The following is a 22,778-nucleotide window of genomic DNA, read 5'->3' as shown; positions in this document are numbered from 1 at the left end:
GTCCTATTATAAACCGCGGTTTATATTACAATGTATCAATTTAAAAATTGGGATCAAAAGCTCAAGTTCGGGGTGCGGTTTCTATTACGTACATATTGCAATCACTAAATGGGCGTGGTCATTTTTTGTCCACAACACATGCATAAAACAAACAATACACCGTACAATCTCTTGAATTGGGGGCGGGGAAGAGTGAAAGGCCTTATTTTGGTTCTAAAATAGGCGTTACGAAATGTTGAAAAATTACAGTCAATCAACAAAAATTTCCACATGATACAAAAAATACTCAGTATTTTTAATGTAATATGCATTTATTTTTTTTATTTTCTTGGTAACGAAAAGTATATTCTAACAAAAGTTTCAAATAAAAACACGAATGCACTGCTTAGTAGCAAATGATCACAGAACGGTAGCTCGATCCGGCCATGCTGCGGGTCACAAGTGAATAACTTACTTGTTTTCGAAGTGTTGATATTGGTGATTATTATTTAGTAGTGATTACAATAACGCATGAAAAATAAATTCATTGAATTGTTATAAAATGCAAGTAAAATTCAACTTAGTTTCCCCGTAAGCGAATGATTTCAGTCACATGTAAACAGCCGATACGATATCCACCATGTTTTTGAATGCTCATGTGACGTATTATTGACCGGATAGGTCAAGTCGCTAATTAACCAATCAAAATGCTGGATGGTGCCCACGTGTCTAAATTACATAGCTCATTTAAATATGTTAATGACAGTTCAGCGACCTCATGGTGAACGCAACACGGAAGATATTTATTGATAATGTAGTGCGATCTAAACGACATGATTTTTTTTTTAAATCAAGAAATTATTTGTTTTCGAAAGATAAATTATTCTTCAATGCTCAGTTTAACACTTTTACGGTGATAAAAGCTCATTGTCTAAAACTTACGAAACACAGACGTATTCAGAAAGAGTATTGACAGAGGTCGCCGCCAGAACAAAAGCAGTTTCAACGCCTGTCTGTCATCTTACAACAATAAATAGGTGTGAATATTTTTAGGCATGTTGTCGAAACAAATGAATAGGATTAGGAACAATGCCGTTTTGGAACAGCTGGTTGAAACAATGAAGTCGGTCATGGTCTTGTTGAATTGGGGGTGCGGTTATTAATAGGTCCTTTTCAAGTTTTCAATTTTTGTTAAGAACTCTTTAACCCCGAAGCCGGAATTGGGGGTGCAGTTACTAATTACGTATGCGGTTTATATTAGGACTTTAACGGTACTTCTTTTTTTTTTTTTGATATGAAATGAAAGTAAAATCCGACTTATTTTTATCGGGAGCGATTATTTTTTATCACTCGATCGCTTCGGTAAAAAAAACAGACCCGCCATGATGTTTGTGAAACATTGGCATGTGTCCTTTAGCCTGATGTGTCAAGAATGCCATTAACCAATCAAAATGCCGCATGGTAATGCCGGTAGAATCCGAAGTTTTTCGAATGGTAGTGATCATAAAAATTACATTGTTTTTTTTTTTGAGTATCGTAAACTGATCATGAACTCCGCTTTGACCATGTTATATCGAGGTGTAATTGATTTTGAACAAATTTTAGCTTTCAATCTAAACACTGTGCATCGCAGAAAGTATTTACTTACAAAGAGGTGCTAGTTTCACAAATTTGACTAGCCGCTACATATCGTGCGACTACGTCTATTGTTTACAAATTATAATCCACGACTGGCAGGATGCGTGTCGTCGGTACGTAATTATAATAACAATTGGACAATAGTCCTGGTCGGAAGCGTTCCCGTTGTGGTCACTAATTTTGAGTGACGGTCGGGGCTGACCATCGTGGCGAACAAAGCTTTTGCACATCTGATATTGGCATGTCAAATATGAAATCAAGCACCGAAGTCGGAACACATAGCGCCGAGGTCCCAAGTAAAGTGCCTCGGTGCTGAAAAGCCCTGGGGAGAACCCTGCTGCCTGTACTGTAACAACTTTGGCTTTCAGTAAACCAGTAGTTCTTGTTATTTTATTTTTATTTTCTTGTTTTTAGAATATTAAATTATGGTGGAATCTTGGATATACAAGGTGCATAGTTTTGTGAATGGTCAGAATTTTAGAAGTCAATAAATTATGAAAATTCCCCAAATAATTAATTTTTAGATTTGTCATGAAGTCAATATTAGCCACTAGAAAGAACACATTTTATTTGTATTGATATATCGCTTTAAGCTAAACTTGTAAATTGCAAAAAAAAAAACTTCATGTGAGAGTATTCTACATTAATAAACTGTGGAGTCAAACTCTTACAATAAAAAATAAATCAAGCATGTCATTTGAATTTGTTGCTCTTGATAGTGTAACTATTACCATCATAGAGAAAATGTAAAGTGGTTATTTTATTCACGGCTGTGTGAAATATTTTTGCAAAATAACTTTTATGTGCTGACAGTGCATATTGTCAGATGAGCAGTTATGTGACTGTGAAAACTCCTAGTCATTGTGTTTATAATTGGATTGAACTGAAGTACACAATGAGAGTCCTTTGCAGTTGCCCTATCTGTGTATGTATGTCTGTTCTACTGATGGCTCAAGTGTACATAGATTCTCCATTAAACAATCAGGACAGGAAATCAGAATCTCAAGTCATTTATGTTGATGCAGTTAATTCGGTTTTTGCCAGTAGGTGGTTAAACTAAATGAAAATTAATAGAGATGTTAGTGTTATGTCTGAAATTTCCCATTTTGTTATTATTTTATAATGCCTCTCCTGCTCAAGGACTACACATTACAAATAATAGCTGGTCAGGCTGTTGCTATTAGTTACCATGTCACATGTTTTAGTAAACAAAATTGTGGCCTAAAATTTCATATACATTTGTACTGAAGTGAATTTAATTATTTTTGCATTAACCTCGTTTGAATAGCATTGAAAGCTTCTACAGTATGATGAGGTCACAGTTCAAAAATCAACCTTCTACAATATAACAGTAATTTATTTTGTATTTTTAGGTGGTTTTAAAGCCTCAGGTGATGATGACGACTTTGGGTTTGGTATCGATAGTGATGAAGATTTCCTGCCTGCAGGTACAGATAGTTGTATTACTAAATCCTTCTAGTAATCCAGTGTAATCCTATCTCCATGTATACATTGTAACAGCTGAATAAAAAAGTATAGAATTATGAATTGCACACACACACACACACACACACACCTGTTATTTTGATCCTATATTGAAGGATTTAAATCAAACTTGACTCAAAGTGCACACCTAGTGTGTAGGGCCTGTGGCATTGTAATCAAAATTCAAGTGAATATAAAACCTTTTAAAACATCATAGTCACGTTATATGCCTTCATAAACCCTACAATAGAAGGTTGGGATACTGTTTCCTTTGTTATAACATGGTTTTGAATTTGATTATGTCTGTTCCCTCTTTGTTTAGACCACATCTTGAGGTTCATGAGATATTATTATGCAAAGCGTATGTAAATTACATGCTAACTTGCAGCTTATATGTAAAGAGGCCTCTGTAACGATGAAATATTATGTGCAGTGGATAGACAACTAAGATTGAGAGAGAGCACTTTAAGTTAAATTTTTGAAATGTTTACATCTACTGTAAAAACTCACAGTAAAGCAAATAATAATTTTTCCAAGAATACAAGTTAATTAAGGTGTGAATGAAAATAATTTTTTCTTCTGCAAATTAATAACGATAATTTTTGGTTGATTCAATAAACTTGGTTGTCCGACGTCATCAGACGTCTGTAGTATGTAGTCTGTCGTCAGCTTTTTACATTTTTGTCTTCTTCTTCAAAACCGTTAAACAAAATGCTTTCATATTTGCAAATAGATTCTTGGGGTAGACCTCTCTCAGATTTGTTAATTTCGTGATGATATCTTCAATTATCTAATTTTGATGAATATTTTTGTAATTTTTGGCAAAAAGTGATATTTCGAATTCTTGTTGAAAACTGCAAGTCTGATTGCTTTGATATTGTGCATATAGGGTACTACATTGCATAATCACTAGGTTTTAATTTAGCATGTTGAGCGACCAGTAAAAAAACCATAGCCTATAGAGTTATTAGATGAGTGTAATCCCATTTTACATGTATATAGAATAGCATCCCTTATATGTGACCTAAGTATAATAATCACATTAATAGCTGTGTTAGCAAAGCTTTTAAAATGTTGGGATTTCTTAAACGTACTTGCAAATCTTTTGACAGTACCACTCTTATCAAAACCTTGTATATATCACTAGTGAGGAGCAATCTTGAGTATTGTTCTCAAGTGTGGTCTTCATTCCAACAATATCTTGTAAACAAAATTGAATGGGTTGAAAAGAAACTTGTAAAATTGTTATGTTTGAAGGGGAATGTATTTTATTCTTCACATAATTATGTATCACTTTATTACCATTTCAATTTGCCTCTGCAGAAACACCCTTGACTTGTATTTTTACACAAATGCCTACATTCATATTACAACTGTGTTGACATTTTATCTGAAATTCCAATACATGTTGCAAGAAGCCTCGTGCAACATGTATTGGAAGCGACGCATGCTTTTCTATATTTTAAAATGTCAATTATATGTCAGAAAATCATCATTCCCCAAGCACTCTTTTTAATCACATTTCTTCTAATAGCACTTTTAATAGTTTTAAAAATAATGTAGCTTAATTTTTTAGAAAGTGATTTTTGTTTTTTAATGTCAAATGTCAAATGTCAATGTTTAATGTCAAATTATTTTATTGTTCTGATTGGGTTTTTTGCCTGCAGTTTAATAAAATAAAATAAAATAAATCATATTAATCTGAATAAATAATATTAAGTGCACTTTTTTTTTAATAATCAGTTTTCATTTATCATAAATGACCAGTCAGTGTGTTCATATGACTTCTGAGGCTGGTGTAACTTGTTCTAAATTATAACTACTTTTTCATCCTCACAGATGAAGCTGTTGCCAAGCTTGCTGCTGATCAGGAAGAGTTTGAGAAGGAAAATATTTTTATGCAGGCATGTAGTTAATTTTTTTTTTACTTTCTTATGCAAAGCATTACAATGGGTGTCTTTGCCCTTTCTGTCTGTTTGTATGTATGTCTGTTCCTAGACTGGCGCAATCGGGGTGATTAATTTGTTTTATAGTTTAAATAAAATAACAAAAATCGCGAAATGGAGGTGTTAGCGCGAAATCACCCTGACTGGTTTATTCTGCAGGAAATTCCTTGCTATTAAATATTCATGAATGCAAATATTATAATGAGTTGGGCCGAAATACATGCATAATGAGGTCAACATGGAAAAGGTCACACTGCAGACCCAACATGGCGGCACGTTGAAATTAGAGTTTGATGTAGTCGTCGTAAATACCGTAAAAATCATATTTGAGGCCGCAGCTTTAATAGAAGCCGCACCCCTAACTTGAGACATTGTTTCATTTTGAAATTGACAAGTTTTGATCCCAGGAAAAAGCCTGCAATATAAGCCGCACCCCAAACTTTCACAAATCAAACAGCCACCACATATTTCAGAAAAAGATATACCATTTAATTTTAAATTAAGGCATAATTTTTCGAACATTTCAATGATTCCTGGCGCTTAGATTAGAGTCTAATTTAGGTTTTTTCGTAGTCATTGACGCTTATTCCAGAGTACAGGTTTATTGTGGGTAGCGTGAACTGCAGGTGCCTGTGGTAAACTGCGTTTCGACAATGAGCTGTTATTATCGTCATAAGTGTTAAATTCTTCTTCAATGCTCAGCTTATCTTTCGAAAACAACTAATTTCTTGATTTAAAAAAAAAATCATGCCGTTTTCCCATCAAAATCAAAGCCAAACGATTGCACAACAACGGTAAATCTCTTCCGTGTTTCGTTTACCATGAGGTCGCTGAACTACATTAACATATTTAAATGAGCTATGGTAGTAATTTAATCACGTTGGCACCATCCAGCGTTTCGATTGGTTAATTAGCGACTTGACCTATCAGGTAAAAAAAAAAACAGTTTCAAGTCACTAAAGATGTTTGAACAAACATGGCGGATATCGTGGATCAAGTGTTTATATGTGACCGAAATCATTCGCTTGCGGTGAAACTAAGTTAAATTTTCACAACAATTCAACAAATTTATTTTGTGTACGTTATAGTAATCACTACTGAGTAATAATCAGCAATTGTAACACTTCGAAAACAAGTAAGTTATTCACTTGAGTGAAACGCAGCATGACCGTTACCGTGATCATTTGCTACTAAGAATGCATTCGTTTTTGTTTTTACTTCTTTTAGAATATACTTTTCGTTGTAAAAAAAAAATGAGAAAATAAATATATATTACATTAAATAATATACTGAGTATTTTTTTTGTTATCATGTGAACATTTTTTTTGATTGACTTTTTAGCTCCGCTGTCGACTTTGTCGAGTGGAGCTTATCATATGTCGAGGCACAGGTCAACATGTGTTCGTATATTAAGAGTTACCCCCTATGAGCAATGGAATCGACCTCAAACATGCTAATTATGCAAGTATTACCCATGATTCCTTCTCTCGATCATTTGAGTCTGTTGTATGATCGAGAGAAGGAATCATGGGTAATACTTGCATAATTAGCATGTTTGAGGTCGATTCCATTGCTCATAGGGGGTAACTCTTAATATACGAACACATGTTGACCTGTGCCCCGACATCATATGAGTGATTGTCCGGCGGCGTCCGTGTCAATGTTTTACCTTTTCGACTTCTTCTTGAAAACTACAAGCCTGAATGTTTTGATACTTGGTGTATATATGTACCTTGGGTAGCCCTCTCTCAGATTTGTTCATTTCATGATGATATCTTCAATTCTCTAATTTTGGTGAATATTTTTGTCATTTTTGGTAAAAAGTGATATTTTCGACTTCATGTTAAAAACCGCAATCATTTATGGTGAAAAATAATATAGTCCAATTGCATTAATACCATGCATATTGTTCATTTTCTAATGATATCTTCTGTTCTTTAATTGAAATGTGCATCGCTAACAGCGGAGCTATCTCAGCCGAGAGGCTGCTTGTTTTATTTTAATTTCCTCGATGTCCAAATTAAACATGGAATGTACAGTTGCTCTGCCGGAAGTTGAACATGCCAGTAGTCGAACGCAATCGACTGTGTCAGACAGCTGTCTCTCAGTTGCGACCTATACCGATGCTAATGAATTAGTCCATTCAAGAGATTGTAGTATACATTTTCGTTTGTGTACAAGTTTGTCTGTGTGTAAAAATCCGAAAGTGCGCTTATAATCGCAGCAAAGTTGCAATCGAGTGTCGTGCATCTCAATAGCATATCATTATCCCTTCTGGCTTTTGTTTTTGATAAAATTTCCCACTGTTACCGAAGTGAATGCTCTAATTAAAGCCGCACCAAGACTTCACGCATCTGAATTCGTCCACTGAAAAAATTTTAATTAAAGCCACGGCCTCAATTAGGAATTTTACGGTAAACTTAAAAAGTCTCAGTTGAAGAGACGTGATTGGTTAGATGATTGTCAATTAGAACACTCATTAACATAATTACCTGTTGAAAAATCAACGGGTTCCTGCAGTGTCGATAGAGGGCCATGCAGAATAGACCAGTCTGGGTGATTTCACAGTTACAGGGGATTTCACGCTAACACCTCCATTTTGCGAAATTTTTTATTTTATTTAAATTACAAAAACAAATTAATCGCCCCTACTGCGTCAGTCTAGTCTGTTCTATGAATATCTCAAGAACCGCTGGTCAGATTTCATTAACATTTTCAGTGTTTTCCCCAGAAATTGTTCATAGTCGCGGCTAATTTGCATAATAATTAGCATATAATTAGCCTAAATTAACATATTGTTTGTCATATGGGGAAATAAAACAAAACCAGTTTTTTTCCTTTTTTTCTATTTATTTTATGTGCAATCTGTATACAATTATTGCACTGCATGTTTAGTATTGCAAATGTCCCGCAGAAATACTGAGTTTTCTGTTTCTTTGCTTGGCCCAGCAATCAGCAACTTTATAAAACCCTGTTCAGTCCAGGTAAATTAAACATTGGGTTGATTATTCTCATTGCTTGTCTTCCGTTTCTGTTGTTTTCCGGTTAAGTACAACAACTGTTACGAGTCACGATACTTACGCTACTATGTTCGAGCAATAATAGTTTTTCTGGCTGAAATTATCCATCTTTATTTTTTTTAATCATCGATGTTGTCTGTTCAACACAATTGTGAACAATTCGAGACAACAGAGGTCTGAATTACGAATTGTCGCCATTGTTATACCAAGAAATAACACAAGTGTCACTCCAATTTCCACACGTTTCTTGATTAGAATTCCCGATTTCTTGATAAATATATTATTTTCAATTATGCTTCACTTAATTCATCCGAATCTGAGCACAATATGCGATTCGAGTGGGAAGTTCACGCTCGCTGGATCTTACGTGGGTGACGCCATCTTGGATTCACAATCACGAGGTCAAAATTGTTTACATCATAAATATATAGTTTTTCACATTTTGATCTCAAAAAACAAATACAATATCAAAAATACTGACAAAAATCAAAACTTAGAATAATAGTACGACTACATTTCTAAAAATAATAATGAAAATACGTTTCGTACACACCGGAAACATGTGGCTTTTGACCCCAAGTGTGACTATATCATTTGCATATAAATATACGTTTGGCAAAGAGCGTTTGACACCGGGGCTTACGGCTTTGTCTTTATAGAACTGCTTTGTTGTTTTAAAACGATATCCAACCAATGAGAAACAACAGGGGATTATCCCGGGAAATTAGCGTTAATACAATGTATTTCTAGATTTAACTATTTAGCCAGGAAACTTTACAGTCTGTGAGAGACTGAAGAAATCAGATCACGGGATAAATAATAGCATCGCGGAGGAAACACTTAGCGTCGCGGGCAAATCCAATCGCGTCGGGGCCCGCGACGCTGTTTTGGCCTGGGGAGAACACTGATTTTGTACATACCGTATTACCCCGGGCAAGCGCCCCTCCCTGGGCAAGCGCCCACCCCCCTGTTTTCACAAAAGTAACATGTTGGGGACATCCTCGGTTAAACGCCCAGGGTGATTTTTAGCCAAGAATGGGGTCAACAATAAAGTTTTATTTGTCAAAATCGAACGCGTTTGATTTATTTAAATAGTGGTTTTGTTACGGTAGTTCTCTTTTGGGAGTGTGTGGTGGCCCTGAAAAGGCCGTTTTGTTTGTGTTTTTACGTAAAAACTCATTGGAACTTAACGACGCAAGATGAACCACGCAGCATGTGGCGCTCACATTCTGCTTTCTCTTCATTCACGATGAATCCAATATTGCAATAATCCATACCTTGGTGAGTGGTTTGAAGCACTCAGCTTTGGTTTCAAAACGTAGCACTTCGCTGACTGTGAATCCATAACGGGAGCACAGTCAGCTGGCATCGGTGTCGCTGGGTGTATATGATAAAGGGAAGTTGTGCAACCAAATTTGCCGAATTTGCCAAATTTGCAGTTTTTCGCTGATAAAAAAAATAACTTTTTAAAATCTTTTTTGGGGTGGTCCTCGGGTAAGCGCCCACCCCCAATTTTTCCCGATTTTGTATGTTCAGGCCCCTGGGCGCATGCCCGGGGTAATACGGTAGATGCTCTGGGAATATTTTAATCGGTATGCAATAAATGGATAGATGCACTTCTAATAATGCAAATATTGTTATTTTTATTCTGTGGCAATAAGTAGCCAGCTGTGGACTGTAGCCTTCTGAAATATGCAAATGTCACATCAACAGAGATTCTAGAACCAAGAAATGTTTGTCAGATATATGTATATTATTATATGCATGTCTTTTCTTTTTCAGGATGCCATGGTACCTCCATCTGATGACCCACCATTAGGAGAGTCGTGGGGTCTTCATGATGGTGCTATACTATCTTTTAATAATATTACTGGAAATGAAAGTTTTTGTCGAATATCTATTGGTACTTTTCTTGGTGCTCGGTCTGAAGCTCTTGGGGGCTTGGCAAGAGCACAATCTTCAATTAGAGTGAGAACCGTTTATTTCTAATATATCAGCTCTTGATTGTTGATTGAATTACCATCCTGCAGAGTCAACTTTATTGCAAGGCTCATGGAAAATGTAGTAGTCATAACTGGGTTTGTAGTGTTGTGAGTATGCAGTGTTGTTGGTATGCCTCATTTGTAAAGGCACTAGGAATCCCATTATCTTGTCCAAGGAATAAATGTTCTGAAAGGGTTTTGCTATACATATGTAGCGTAGCTACATGTTACCTGTATAATTTGTATGCCTCATTGGTTTGTCAATATTGTTAAAGCTATTTTGGTGTATTTGTTACAGCCCACATTTGGTGCAGGAGATGTTATTACACCACCCCATACTAATGGTCCAATTGCATTGATTGGTGCTATGGGTCACACACATGATATCAATCTGGACGGCAGCTTTGAAGAAAGAAAGTCTGGTGTAGGAGAGCATGACATTGGTAAGATTTATAATGTACAACTACATTAGAATATTGTCATTGTGATATTTTAACCATCTTGTTTACAATAGTGGAGATATGCCTGGCAAATAGTCAGACATTACAAATATCCGGTATCCTGACTGGCTACTGGTTCCAGCTTGGGAACTGACTGGCTACCGGTTTCAGTCTGGGAACTGACTCGCTACCGGTTTCAGTCCGGGAACTGACTCGCTACCGGCTCCAGTCCGGGAACTGACTCGCTACTGGCTCCAGTCCGGGAACTGACTCGCTACCGGTTCCAGTCTGGGAACTGACTGGCTACATAATAAATGTATACATTTCTTGATAATGTTGTCTCGCCACGCACGCAAGATATGGGTCTCATATTAACAAAGATGGCAACTTAGACCCATAATACCTTACAAACTGAAACTTTATCAAGCTTAGGTAATTTTTTTGGTGATTGGAAGTTATCAAGTCAGTGGTGGTAATTAGTGCATGTCGCACCAAGGTCAGAACTAATACTCATAATTTAATTAGATGAGCCCACATGCTCTGCACGACCACCACTGCTCTTTAAATATGGTATTAAGAAAGACAATCTCACTCTCAATCTGGAATAATGCTTTTAGTGACTTACTTAAATTTGCATACCGGTAGTTAGGTTTTGTTTCTTCCATTTTGAGGAGTATATATGGTCTCTCACTTGTAAGCTGATAAAGTTTACCTGCCAGCCATATTCGGGGTCTCCTAGTATCATGCACAGTTTACCAGGTACCTTGGTGATTTTCAGTTGTCTTCCCATTTCCTTAATGATATCTTGTCAGAGGGATACAGTAAATTTACTTAAAAAGGTGCATTTCACTACACTCATTACAGAAAGTATATTGGAAATCGTCCTGGATTTATTTCATTCAAATGATCATTTGTATAAAGTATATTATATAGTAACTTGAAATGAATTTCACTGGTTTTTGTGTCAAGTGATAATCTTGGAATATTCAGATTGAGTTTTTTCTCCAAAGAGCATTCACTTTTTGGCTTCAGGAAAATTTTGCTAATGAGTTTGATGAGTAGTATCCTAACATATATTTATTTATCAAATGAAAAGTACTAAGTTTGCTGCACAATTAAATATGACCTTGGTGATGTTTTCTTATTTTATTCTTTGTATTTTTGGTAGTTAATTCATGTCTACTAGATCTGCTCTTGAACCAGCTGATCAAGACCCCTGGTCCAATATCTATACAGGATTGTTGTAATGTTTTAAATATAACTTTCATGGTGTATGACTTGATGGCTTTTTATTTCATTCACTAGAACATGATGTTGGGGCTGAGAGCATTTCCAATCAGACAAGGGTTATTCCTCCAGAAGAGAGAATGGCACCGGCAGGAATTAGGCAAGAGTTAGGAGATGCTGATACATTGATGCAAAGTAGTATGTTAAAGGAAAAGCAGGATACCTCTGTAAACATAGTGGACATAGCTACAGCAATTGCTAATGCCTCAGATAATGCTAACCCTGAAGAGTTAGCAGCATTGATCATTAAATTTTCTCAAAAACCTATTAAGTCTGCAGTAAAACAAACAGAGCATGTTCATACAGTGACAACAGCTGCATCCAAACCAACTTATGCATCTCAAACTAAAATACCCACTATTGAGCCTAGTGAACCATTTATGAATCAAGAGAGACCAACCAGATCAGTGAAATCATCACCCAATCAGGTTCCAGTTCATCAATCACATGTTCTACCTGAACCAGTAACAAATAAGCAGCTGTCACATGACAGAATGTTCCGTCCAATCAAGTCTGATGATTCTACTGAGGTGGTGGAAGCATTGAAACCTGGTAGACAGTCACAGCTGTTTAAAGTTCCCGAGGTGCCCCAACAACGCCATGCTATGCCTAGGGGATACAATGGTTTTGAAGGTATACCAACTTATCATATGAAACTTCCAGAAATTCCCAAGGAATTTTCTTCCTCTGCACCAGGCACTGCGAAAAGTGGAAAGAAAGGAAAACTCTCTTTTTCTCCACCAAATAAAAACATGGAACAAATGCTAAAACAGAAAAGTCAATCCTTGCCTGAGTTGGCAGATAATACGTCTCATAAGACAGATTATCAGAGATATGAAAAGCATGAGTTTGGGTTGCCTCCTGAGAAATGCCCATCCAGGGGTGGGAGAACTACTCCTGAGACTGTTACCAAGCGACAAAGACATTTTCTAAATCTACCAAATAGGGTCGATACCTATAGCTATCCTATGCCTACAAATGATAATGAACATTTGGTACATTCCAAGCCACAGCCTGTTAGACCTTTTGATGAGCAGTCAACACATAAGGAACATGGCAGAAAAATTGGGACACATAAGAGCAAAAAATCATCCAGAGAAAGGTCGCCATCAAGCGGCTTTGGAGAATCCTTAGATGGATTAACAATGAATTCGATTATGACATCGCAGTCTTTGACATCATCCTCAAAATTGCCAACACCCACATCTTCCAGTCATTTAAAACTAAAAAGTGTTGACTCCTCTCATGAACCAAAAATAAATTATGGAGCAAAGAGTGAGCATTCAGCTCCCTCAGCCATTTATAGAAGAAGTAGAGATGCCACCCAGCTTGCCAGCAGCAATGTACCCGATGAAGAGAAAGAAAAAAGTGCTGAGAAATATAGAGTGAGTATTTACAACATGAAAAAGAATAGAGAACCTAGTAGGTCACCTGAGCGCAATGTCAGTTATGGGTCTGTTATTGAACAAAAAGCAGCCATTGCCAAGACTCTGAGCACACCAGTTTGTGACGCAGATGAAGGTGGTGATGTGTCATATATAGGGAAGCTAGGGGTGCCAGAATTCAATGATTGTAGTGTGTTAGATTCCAGCACTCCAAAAAAGACACTATTTTCTGAGAAAACACAAGAGGACCTAACTCCGCTGCATTTTGCTCAATCAGGATGTAAAGCATTAAAGGATGACAAAAATGAAGCCGTTACCACTGAAACAATACCTAGTATTAAATTTGTTGAGGGTGTACAACCAAGAAACCAATTAACTACGGTGCCAACACTGCTAACCAGCCAGTCTCTTCTTAGCACCACTCTTGCCAGTCAGTATTTGAACAGCAGACCATTGACTACCTCACAAAAGCATGCTGTTCCATCAGTATCACCATCACACAGTCTCAACATTTCACCAGCATCCAGTACAGTTATAACATCAAGCCCTTCATATCAACCTACACCAAATACTGTATCTTTGTCTCAAAATGTTGGTTCAACAACGGGACAATCGGGTATTGTGCATAGACCCACATTTTCATCAGCCAAAGTGAGCCAGCATGTAGCAACACCCAATTACCCTGGCCAATCTGGAGTTGTATTATCCAGTGTTTACAGCGGCTTAGCTCCAAGAGTTGCAGCTACAGTGGCACCCCCACAAGGTTAGCTCATAAATTATTTTTTTAGTAACATCTGAAACAAAACATGATAATGGTATTCTTGTACTTTGTTGCATTGCATTGCATTAAATGCACATTGTATTATGGCTTGTTAGGGAAAAGAACAGCAATAACAAGAATTCTGATAATGGCACATATAATTTGTATGATCCAAGAAGATCTGCTCGGTATACACCTGCATGTATGTTGAATAATTACTAGTTCATATATTTATTTTGGTTTCAGCTACAAGGCCAGCAGCACCATCTGCATCCTTATTAGACTTGTCTAAGGGTGTAGTGATACCAAGCGATCTTCGTTTTGGTGGTGTATGCTGTGTTGGCATAACAGTACAGACGTCTTTACCAATACATAATAGAACTAATCGGTGGATCAACTCTACCATGAAGCTTATATCAGTGACAGCAAATGATGCACAGGTTGGTTGTTTTACTTTCCTATACCCAGGGGTGACAGGTGATATTACCAGGTAACGTAGGAAAAATGTTAACATAAATAATCTTAAGCAGGGTGTATACTAAGATAAATTGTTGTGGTACAAATTACTGAACCTGCATAGCATTTTTTGCTCTTTTAGTAGCATATGCTTCTAATGGAACAAACACAGTATAGGTTTATTCATTACCATGACCTACTAAGATGTGCATCAGCTTACCCTGGCAAGGTGCTTTGTTATGGTTGAGTTCAGATCTTGTATTGTAAGGTGTTTTTATGTGTTTGTATTCAGCCTATACCAGTAATTATATTAGTTCCAATTAGTTTTCATCTGCTGTTATGTATATAGATTCAGCTAATGCATGTTTATACAAACTGTAAGTGTTTATATGTTAGTAATCTGACTACTTTATTACAAGAGACCTCTAACTCTAATGCATACATTTCATAATTGATTCTGTGCACAATATCCACTCATATTTATTACACTGGAGTCTATACAGTCAGTGAATGTAATACATTACACAACTGGAACATAAATAAAATAATAAATTTTCGTAACTGATTTCATGACGATTATATCAGAATGATGTAATGTAATCCTTGTATTGCATGTAAATTTTGCTTGCTTAGCATTCAAATATATTCAAGTTTCAGAACTTTTATTGAGTTGAGGCTATAATATTGTACTTTCAGGTTGACCTCGAGAACTATACTCCATTCATAATGAAATCATCTGCTATCATATGTCCAGGGAAATCTGAAGATACCAACATTTTGTTTGTACCCAAGCATCCAGGAATTTTTGTGGCACATTTACAGATCAGCAGTAGTCTTGTTGTTGCTGAAAATACCAACATACCACAGCCCACACCTAGTATCAGTGTTGTAACAGTACATGCTGTGGCAGAAAAAGCAAATATACAGGTATATAAACAAGAACCAGTTGTTCAAATTAGTATGCAACTCAGTAGTGTTTGTCACTAATGTTAAAAGTTAGTGGCCTATAGTGAGTTTCATAGAAGCAGTGTTTTTAGTCCCCGTTCGGACGAAGTCCGAAAACGGGAACTTATAATTCGGTCTCCGTCCGTCCGTGTGTCCGTGCGTCTGTCCGGAGTCATATCTCAGAATCCCTTGGACCGATTCCGTTCATTCTTTGCATGTGCCTAGTACTTTATGTGGGACATATGCACATGCAGTGGTTTAGCAATTCGATTTAAAATAGCCGACTGGCAGCCATCTTGTTTTTTGAAAATGTTGTATTTTGGACATGCTTTGCCAGTTTTCATTCAAACTTGGTACATAGATTATACATGTTAGGATACATGTCCATGATGATTTATTTCACAATTGGATCAAAGATGGCCGACTGGCAGCCATCTTGTTTTTTGAAAATGTCGTATTTTGGACATGCTTTGTCAGTTTTCATTCAAATTTAGTACATAGATCATACATGTTAGGATACATGTCCCCGACCGTCTGAGTTCCTGAGTCTGTCCGTCCGACCGTCCGTGTGTGCGTCTGTCTGTGCGTCAGTCTATCCAACGTCATATTTCAGAATCCTGTGGACCGATTCCGTTCATTCTTTGCATGTGCCTAGTACCTTATGTGGGACATGCACATGCAGTGGTTTAGCGATTCCATTCAAAATGGCCGACTGGCAGCCATCTTGTTTTTTGAAAATGCTTTGTCAGTTGTCATTCAAACTTGGTACATAGATTATACATGTTAGGATACATGTCCCCGACCGTCTGAGTTCCTGAGTCTGTCCGTCCGACCGTCCGTGTGTGCGTCTGTCTGTGCGTCAGTCTATCCAACGTCATATTTCAGAATCCTGTGCACCAATTCCGTTCATTCTTTGCATGTGCCTAGTACCTTATGTGGGACATATGCACATGCAGTGGTTTAGCGATTCCATTCAAAATGGCCGACTGGCAGCCATCTTGTTTTTTGAAAATGTATTTTGGACATGCTTTGTCAGTTGTCATTCAAACTTGGTACATAGATTATACATGTTAGGATACATGTCCATGACGATTTATTTCGCAATTGGATCAAAGATGGTCGACTGGCAGGCATCTTGTTTTTGTTTTTTTATGCGGTATCTTGGACGTGCTCTGTCAGTTTTCATTCAAATTTGGCACATACATGTACTTTATACATGTTAGGATGCATGTCCATGACAATTTGTTTCAAAATCTGGTCATGGATGGCCGATTGACAGCCATCTGACTTTTTGGCCTTACTACTATATTTCCACAATTTATGTACCATTTTCATTCGTATTTGGCACATACATCATACATATCAGTGTTTCATAATCAGATCAAAGATGGCTGAATAACGGCTGTTTTTATTTTGGCTATATTACTATGACACGAAACAAGTGTTTTGATGTAAAATCACTTGGAACTCAAGTTTCAAGGACACGCTCACGACAACCCCTCCGCTTTAATATGACGAGCACAAAGAGAACTTGACGGGGACTGTGTCATTTTCAATGACTTGTTATTTGTAAGAATCAATAGAATGAAATTGGATAGTGAGCTATCATCTAGGTTAGATACTGATAATGTAACACGTTTTGTGTGTACATTGAATATTGTTTGTTTCTTTTTTGATAGGTTGAAGCAGATAACCCTCAGAGTCTACATTTTGGTGAAGTGGCATATGGCCATACCAGATCAAAGGCATTAAAAATATACAACAGAGGAAAGTCTTCTGTGCCAATTAGACTTATAATATCAGCGGTGCGTTGAGAACTCTCTTTCTTGTCATGGTATATGTAGTTGATATTGCCCTCATTGAACTGATAAGGAAATCATACTATCACTTTATGCAAGTGTAACAATCAGTTGGGCACTGGCGGTTGGTTAGGATGATGATGATAATAACAGCCTGAATACTATCTGTCTGTATTTACAATGATATGTCAAGATACAAGTGTGGATAGATATATTCCTAACATTTTGTAGTTGAATTGTACAGTGTTTTAAAGTGCCTTGCCGTATTTGTTCTATTAATAGCGCATGGAATACAAGGAATATTTCTATGATTCAGGATACAATAAATCCAATATTTTGTTTCTATGTGCTTCTATTGAAGATGTTCTTTTAATAGAATGAATAAGTTATTGTTTTCATTTTACTGTTTTGTTTAGTGTTCCATAGCATGGCATTGTTATAGTTTTGGTAAACTTGATACTAGATTGGAAACACTGTCACCGGGTGGTACAGCCATGACACCAAGAGGTTCATCTGTCCTCAATATTATTGTTCCAGGTAGAACAGATAACAAGGTGAGTAATAGTACAGGTTTTTGACCCTTACACAATTGATATTGAACATGTACATCCAGCGATTTGTTGTGTCTACCTTGGTCTGTCTTAGGATTAGAAACTAAGTACAATGATGTTTCTGTATATAAATATTTAAATATTTATATAAATATAAAATATTTGCTGTATCCATATGTACAGTGTAGCTGCTTAACACTCCCGCATTTTCTCTGTCTTAGGCCAGTATTGATGATCCTCATTTAGTACTTATTGATTTCAAAGCTCCTCATAGGAATATGGATCATGGTAAGTAACAATCATTTGTAGAATGTGTAATCACCTTGGGCTGTTGTGCCAGAGTGAAGAAATTCATTGCCAAAATGCTCTTCCTGCAGCATGATAGAGTAAAAATTGGAAACCGCGTAAACCAACCAACTTAGGCGATTTCTGCTGTCTTAAAAGTAGTCATGGTTAATACATGTTTCACCTGATTTCAAAATACCATGGATGTTTCTATGCTCTGTTAGTTTATACAAATGACAGAGTTGTTGTCTATTGTCAAAATAAGTAGCATTCTAATGACCCAGCATACAACAAATGCACTTTCTGGTTTAAGTGCAATTCTTTCGGAGATGCGATTGTAAAAGAGCAAATACGGTGTTCAATTTGCATGAAAGTTAACACATACATGTATAATCAACTGATTGATTTTGAAGTGAGTTTGCATGTATTTTATTTCTGAAGATCACTTGTGGTATATTTTACCACTCTGTTCATAATCAATTTGTTTAGAAATGCTCGTTTTTTTTAGCTGTTAACGTAAGCAATTTGTTGTTTTACAGTGGCTGTGTTGGGTGTAGCAGAGATGATAACTGCTAGAGTTGATGTTGAATTAGATACTCCAGACAATCACAACATTGCTAGTAGAGCTCTCAAAGTCACAGTAGGCACTACAAGATTGCATATATTGAAAGAGTTACTTCATAAGGTAATATTGCCCATATGTTATATAGTGCAAGACATCTTAACACATTTCCCATTCATTTTGGCTGTCCATGGACTTGTGGAGACTTTCAGCAGGTAATTTAGTAAATAAAACCTAGCAATAGTGTGTACAAGTTACTGGATGTGCTCTACTATGCATACTGAACTGTTGAACATCACCTGAAATGATAGCAAATATTGGTAGATCATATAATAAAGTATCCATGACTTTATGACATAATCATAGTAACCAATCAGCATAAGAGCTTTCTCAAAAGGATCTTTACATGTTTTTGCTTTACGCAGTCAAACCCCAAATGTGATATATGCATGAGTACTAACCAAATTTGTATCTTTTGCAGCCCCTATTTTTAGCAGCTCCTCCTGGTAAGACAGCCACACAATTCTTGCCATTAAAGAATGCTGGTAATTTGATGATTACAGTAGAATTAAAGATAACACAAACTCAGGAATTTTTCAGTGTTATCCCAGCCACATTGACATTAAAACCAGATGAAATGACTGACATTGTTGTGAAATTCACCCCAGTTGATGCTCCAGTTGCAATTGACAGGTACAAAATTAATCTATCCTTCTAATAAAGCAGATAAAGTATTATTAAAATGAATGCAATGATTACAAAATAAATTATTATGTAGAATTGTAAACTTGTCATCTTATATGTTCACTGTAAAGTACCTTTTTGACTTCTGTCTGTTGACAATCTGCTCCGCTAGGATTGCCCTTAAAATCACGTGTGTGTGTGTTTTCATGTATTAATTTTTCTGTGTTTTTTTTGGCTGGGACGATTTTGCTCAAACTTGAAAAAATTCCTGGCCCACTGTTCCACTCAATTGATTTTGATGAAACTTGGTAACATAGATGCTGTAGAAATAAACTCAAACCTGATTCGTTTTGGGTTAATATTCATGCATATTAATTACCAAATTACGGCTTTTCCAGTGATATGTACTCATCATTACTAATCATATTTTTTTGGCTTTTCATGTACTAACAATTCCATTACAATGAAACTTGGTACATAGATGCTCTAGGACGATGCACAGACCTGATTAGTTTTGGGTAAAAATCTGTGTACATTAATCACCTAATTTGAATAATTATTAGCCAACTTTAAGCATTTTCACTTGTTTCTCATGTACTATTCAACAGATTTAGATTAATCTTGGTACATAGATGCCCTGGGATATTGTGCAGACGTGATTAGTTTTTGGTTGAATCCAATGTAATATGACTAATGGTTTCAGACAATTACTGTATATATAGCCATGCGTCCTCAATAATATGGTGTAATATCTTATAAAATGTTGCAGACAGGGACATGCAACTGGTGCTGTAATTATGTTGTCTGACGAGATATATGACCAAAATATCTAATCATCATATATGGTCACAAATCGGTGAAAATACATTTTCTTCTATATTTTCATACAAAAGTGCCAAAATGTCTTTTCAGCCAAAATTTATTTCAGCTATAATAAAGTATGTTTCATGATACCTTATATATCATTATATCATGCTGTTTTGTTACAGTCTTCTTCTTATGTCAGTACTACCTGATGGACCAGAGTATGAGGTGAAACTACAAGGTGAAGGTACAATGTCTGAACACAGGTCACAAAGAACGAGTACTGGGTCTCTACATTCACACAAATCATCTCCTCAGTCTATGCTGTTGTGTAATAAACAATTTGTCAACTGGGGAGGAGTTCCAATTGGTAGAGCATTGTGAGTATGTTGTTTGTTCATATAAATAACTGGTCGAATATGGTTGTTTGTGTTCCTGTTGCTAGGAATTCAATTGCCCAGATGTTACAAGGGAAAAAGCACAAACTTTTGTATGGGAGATGTTATTTGTCCCCTTTCGGATGCAGTTCGGGGACTTATGTTTTGACCTTTATGCATCCATGCGTGCGTCCAAACCTGTATCTTAGATATGCTTGCGTCAATCACAATAAAACTTCACACATACATCATACATAATATTATACATATGCACATCACGATCTTCAAGATGGCCGAATGATGTCCATTTTTGTGCTAAAAAATCATCAAAAATCAAGCATTTATGGCATTCCAGAACTGGATCTTGGCGTTTATGAATGGATTTTGTTCAAACTTGGTACATACATTAGAGATTACAGGTTCCTGATGCACGTCATTTTATTTTTCAGATCGGATTCAAAATGGCTGACTGGCCGCCATTTTGTTTAAATGAATGCGCTTATAGAGCCATATCTCTGATGTGCTTTGACTGATTATGTTCAAATTTTATATATTCGTTTTACATCATGTTATATATATATATATATATATAGATGTATTCAAAATGGTGGCCATTTTGTTTTAATTAATGCTGTTCTAGAGCAATATTTCTCAATATGGACAGACATTTGTTTGACGATCATATACACGATGCCAATCATTTTAATGTTAAAAAATCATCTTCTGGATCCATACTTCTGACTTGTTTATGTTCCAACTATATTACTATAAACAAAACTATATATCTTAAATTTGGCTTAAATTTTACTCTCCAAACATTGTTGGTTAACGAAGTTTAGTTTTTGCAAGCGATGTCATCTTAACATAGCATAGCAATGCATATCAACAGTCAATATACACTTTATGTGACTGCAAAATACCTTGGATGTTTTAATTTTGAACAATGTATACAATTTGTGTGAAAGTAAAGACATGAAATAAATAATAACATTCTGTTAGAATCATACTAAAATATTTTGCCTTGTGATGATTGTATATTTCTTGTATTGTGTTTATAAGTTTCAAGTGATAATCATTGTACATCCCAATGTGTTCTTGTTCTACAGACAACAAAAAGTGGTTTTACGTAATAATTTACAAAATGATGTACTGAAGTTGAGGATATTTATCCGTGCAGACCACCAGGACTTCCAGGTATCTCCATAGATTGTGTTCATTTCATTGTTAGATCTCTGTAGTTACTTGGCACTAAGTACAGAGGTAGTACACATACACTTATTCTGACAAGAAATGTTCTGTTCATTGTATTCAATGTATTCACACATATACATTGTACAATATCAAAATATTAAAACAAAAATTGCATCATATCTGACGGGAGCACTGAATACATGTATATATACCGCATTCTGTTTGTAATGTTATAGCTTCAGAGTTCTTTTGGGCATCAAGAAAATCTGTCAGACAGCAGACAAGTCATTCTTAAACCACTAGAGGATTTCCCACTTCATGTCCTATTTGCACCGACCAGTATCATCAGTAGGCAAGCAAAGTTAGTGATGAAACCATCTACTGGTGGAACTAAATTCACAGTAAGTATATTTATAAAGATACTAGGCAGAGGTATCGAGATGACCTTACATCGGATCGATTTCCTTATATTTATATTATTTACATTCATTGGAAGTTTAGGATAATGAATGACAGAGAAACTATCATGGGAGATTATTATTTTCTGTGCATTTCGGCAAGCCCTTCCTAGCAAAACAATACGTCTTTCATATGTATTTGACTGAGAAAGTCGTGTAATTGCTGTCAAATCAAATAGACATGATATTCGAGATACAGAAAATTGCATTTGCTATTAAGATGATATTAAGTTTGACGAGAGCACAAAGTACTATCTAAGTAACTGCTTTTAACATGTAACTACAGCAATTTATTTTAGGAAGTTTTATTGTAGGAGAATACAACTACATATTCTGTGTCTTTATTTTCTCAACGGAGATGTTTTCAGATGTTCAGTAAATTCTACTTACCGGTAACTGTAAATAAGCTGATGTGCTACAAAACTTCTTAATTAATACTTTATCAATATTTGTTTTTGAGTTATGATGACATGGTCACAAACACACAAATTGAGTTTATTTCTGATTGACTCTCTCAAACTATAATCTAAGACCTGTTTCCTACTCTAATTACCTTGCATGAATGAACATTTGGAAATTCACCATGTTGACAGCATTGTCCTCACAATGACTCAAAATGTTTGTGGGTAGTTTTTCAGTGTTCACATGTTTGTGGGTAGTTTTTCAGTGTTCACATGTTTGTGGGTAGTTTTTCAGTGTTCACATGTTTGTGGGTAGTTTTTCAGTGTTCACATGTTTGTGGGT

General features: G+C 36.0%; 1 protein-coding gene across 1 annotated transcript in view; it reads left to right on the top strand.

Moving 5' to 3' along the window:
* The window catches only part of LOC102804079 (centrosomal protein of 192 kDa-like), a 60,939-nt gene that overhangs the window by 24,796 nt on the left and 13,365 nt on the right, over positions 1–22,778 (top strand). Inside the window, exons 11-25 of the mRNA XM_085500713.1 lie at positions 2,991–3,065; positions 4,942–5,006; positions 9,851–10,036; positions 10,349–10,493; positions 11,796–13,925; positions 14,169–14,362; positions 15,075–15,305; positions 17,003–17,128; positions 17,539–17,676; positions 17,895–17,961; positions 18,498–18,643; positions 19,002–19,213; positions 20,194–20,388; positions 21,492–21,579; positions 21,813–21,977. Of these exons, the coding sequence (XP_085356839.1) occupies positions 2,991–3,065; positions 4,942–5,006; positions 9,851–10,036; positions 10,349–10,493; positions 11,796–13,925; positions 14,169–14,362; positions 15,075–15,305; positions 17,003–17,128; positions 17,539–17,676; positions 17,895–17,961; positions 18,498–18,643; positions 19,002–19,213; positions 20,194–20,388; positions 21,492–21,579; positions 21,813–21,977 (4,163 nt within the window). The remainder of the gene's footprint in view (positions 1–2,990; positions 3,066–4,941; positions 5,007–9,850; positions 10,037–10,348; positions 10,494–11,795; positions 13,926–14,168; positions 14,363–15,074; positions 15,306–17,002; positions 17,129–17,538; positions 17,677–17,894; positions 17,962–18,497; positions 18,644–19,001; positions 19,214–20,193; positions 20,389–21,491; positions 21,580–21,812; positions 21,978–22,778) is intronic.

The sequence above is a fragment of the Saccoglossus kowalevskii genome, chromosome 6 (assembly GCF_978046115.1).
Source record: "Saccoglossus kowalevskii chromosome 6, keSacKowa6.1, whole genome shotgun sequence".
Lineage (NCBI taxonomy): Eukaryota > Metazoa > Hemichordata > Enteropneusta > Harrimaniidae > Saccoglossus > Saccoglossus kowalevskii.
Note: the sequence above shows the minus strand (reverse complement) of the source record. Positions and strands in the feature narration are given on the sequence as shown.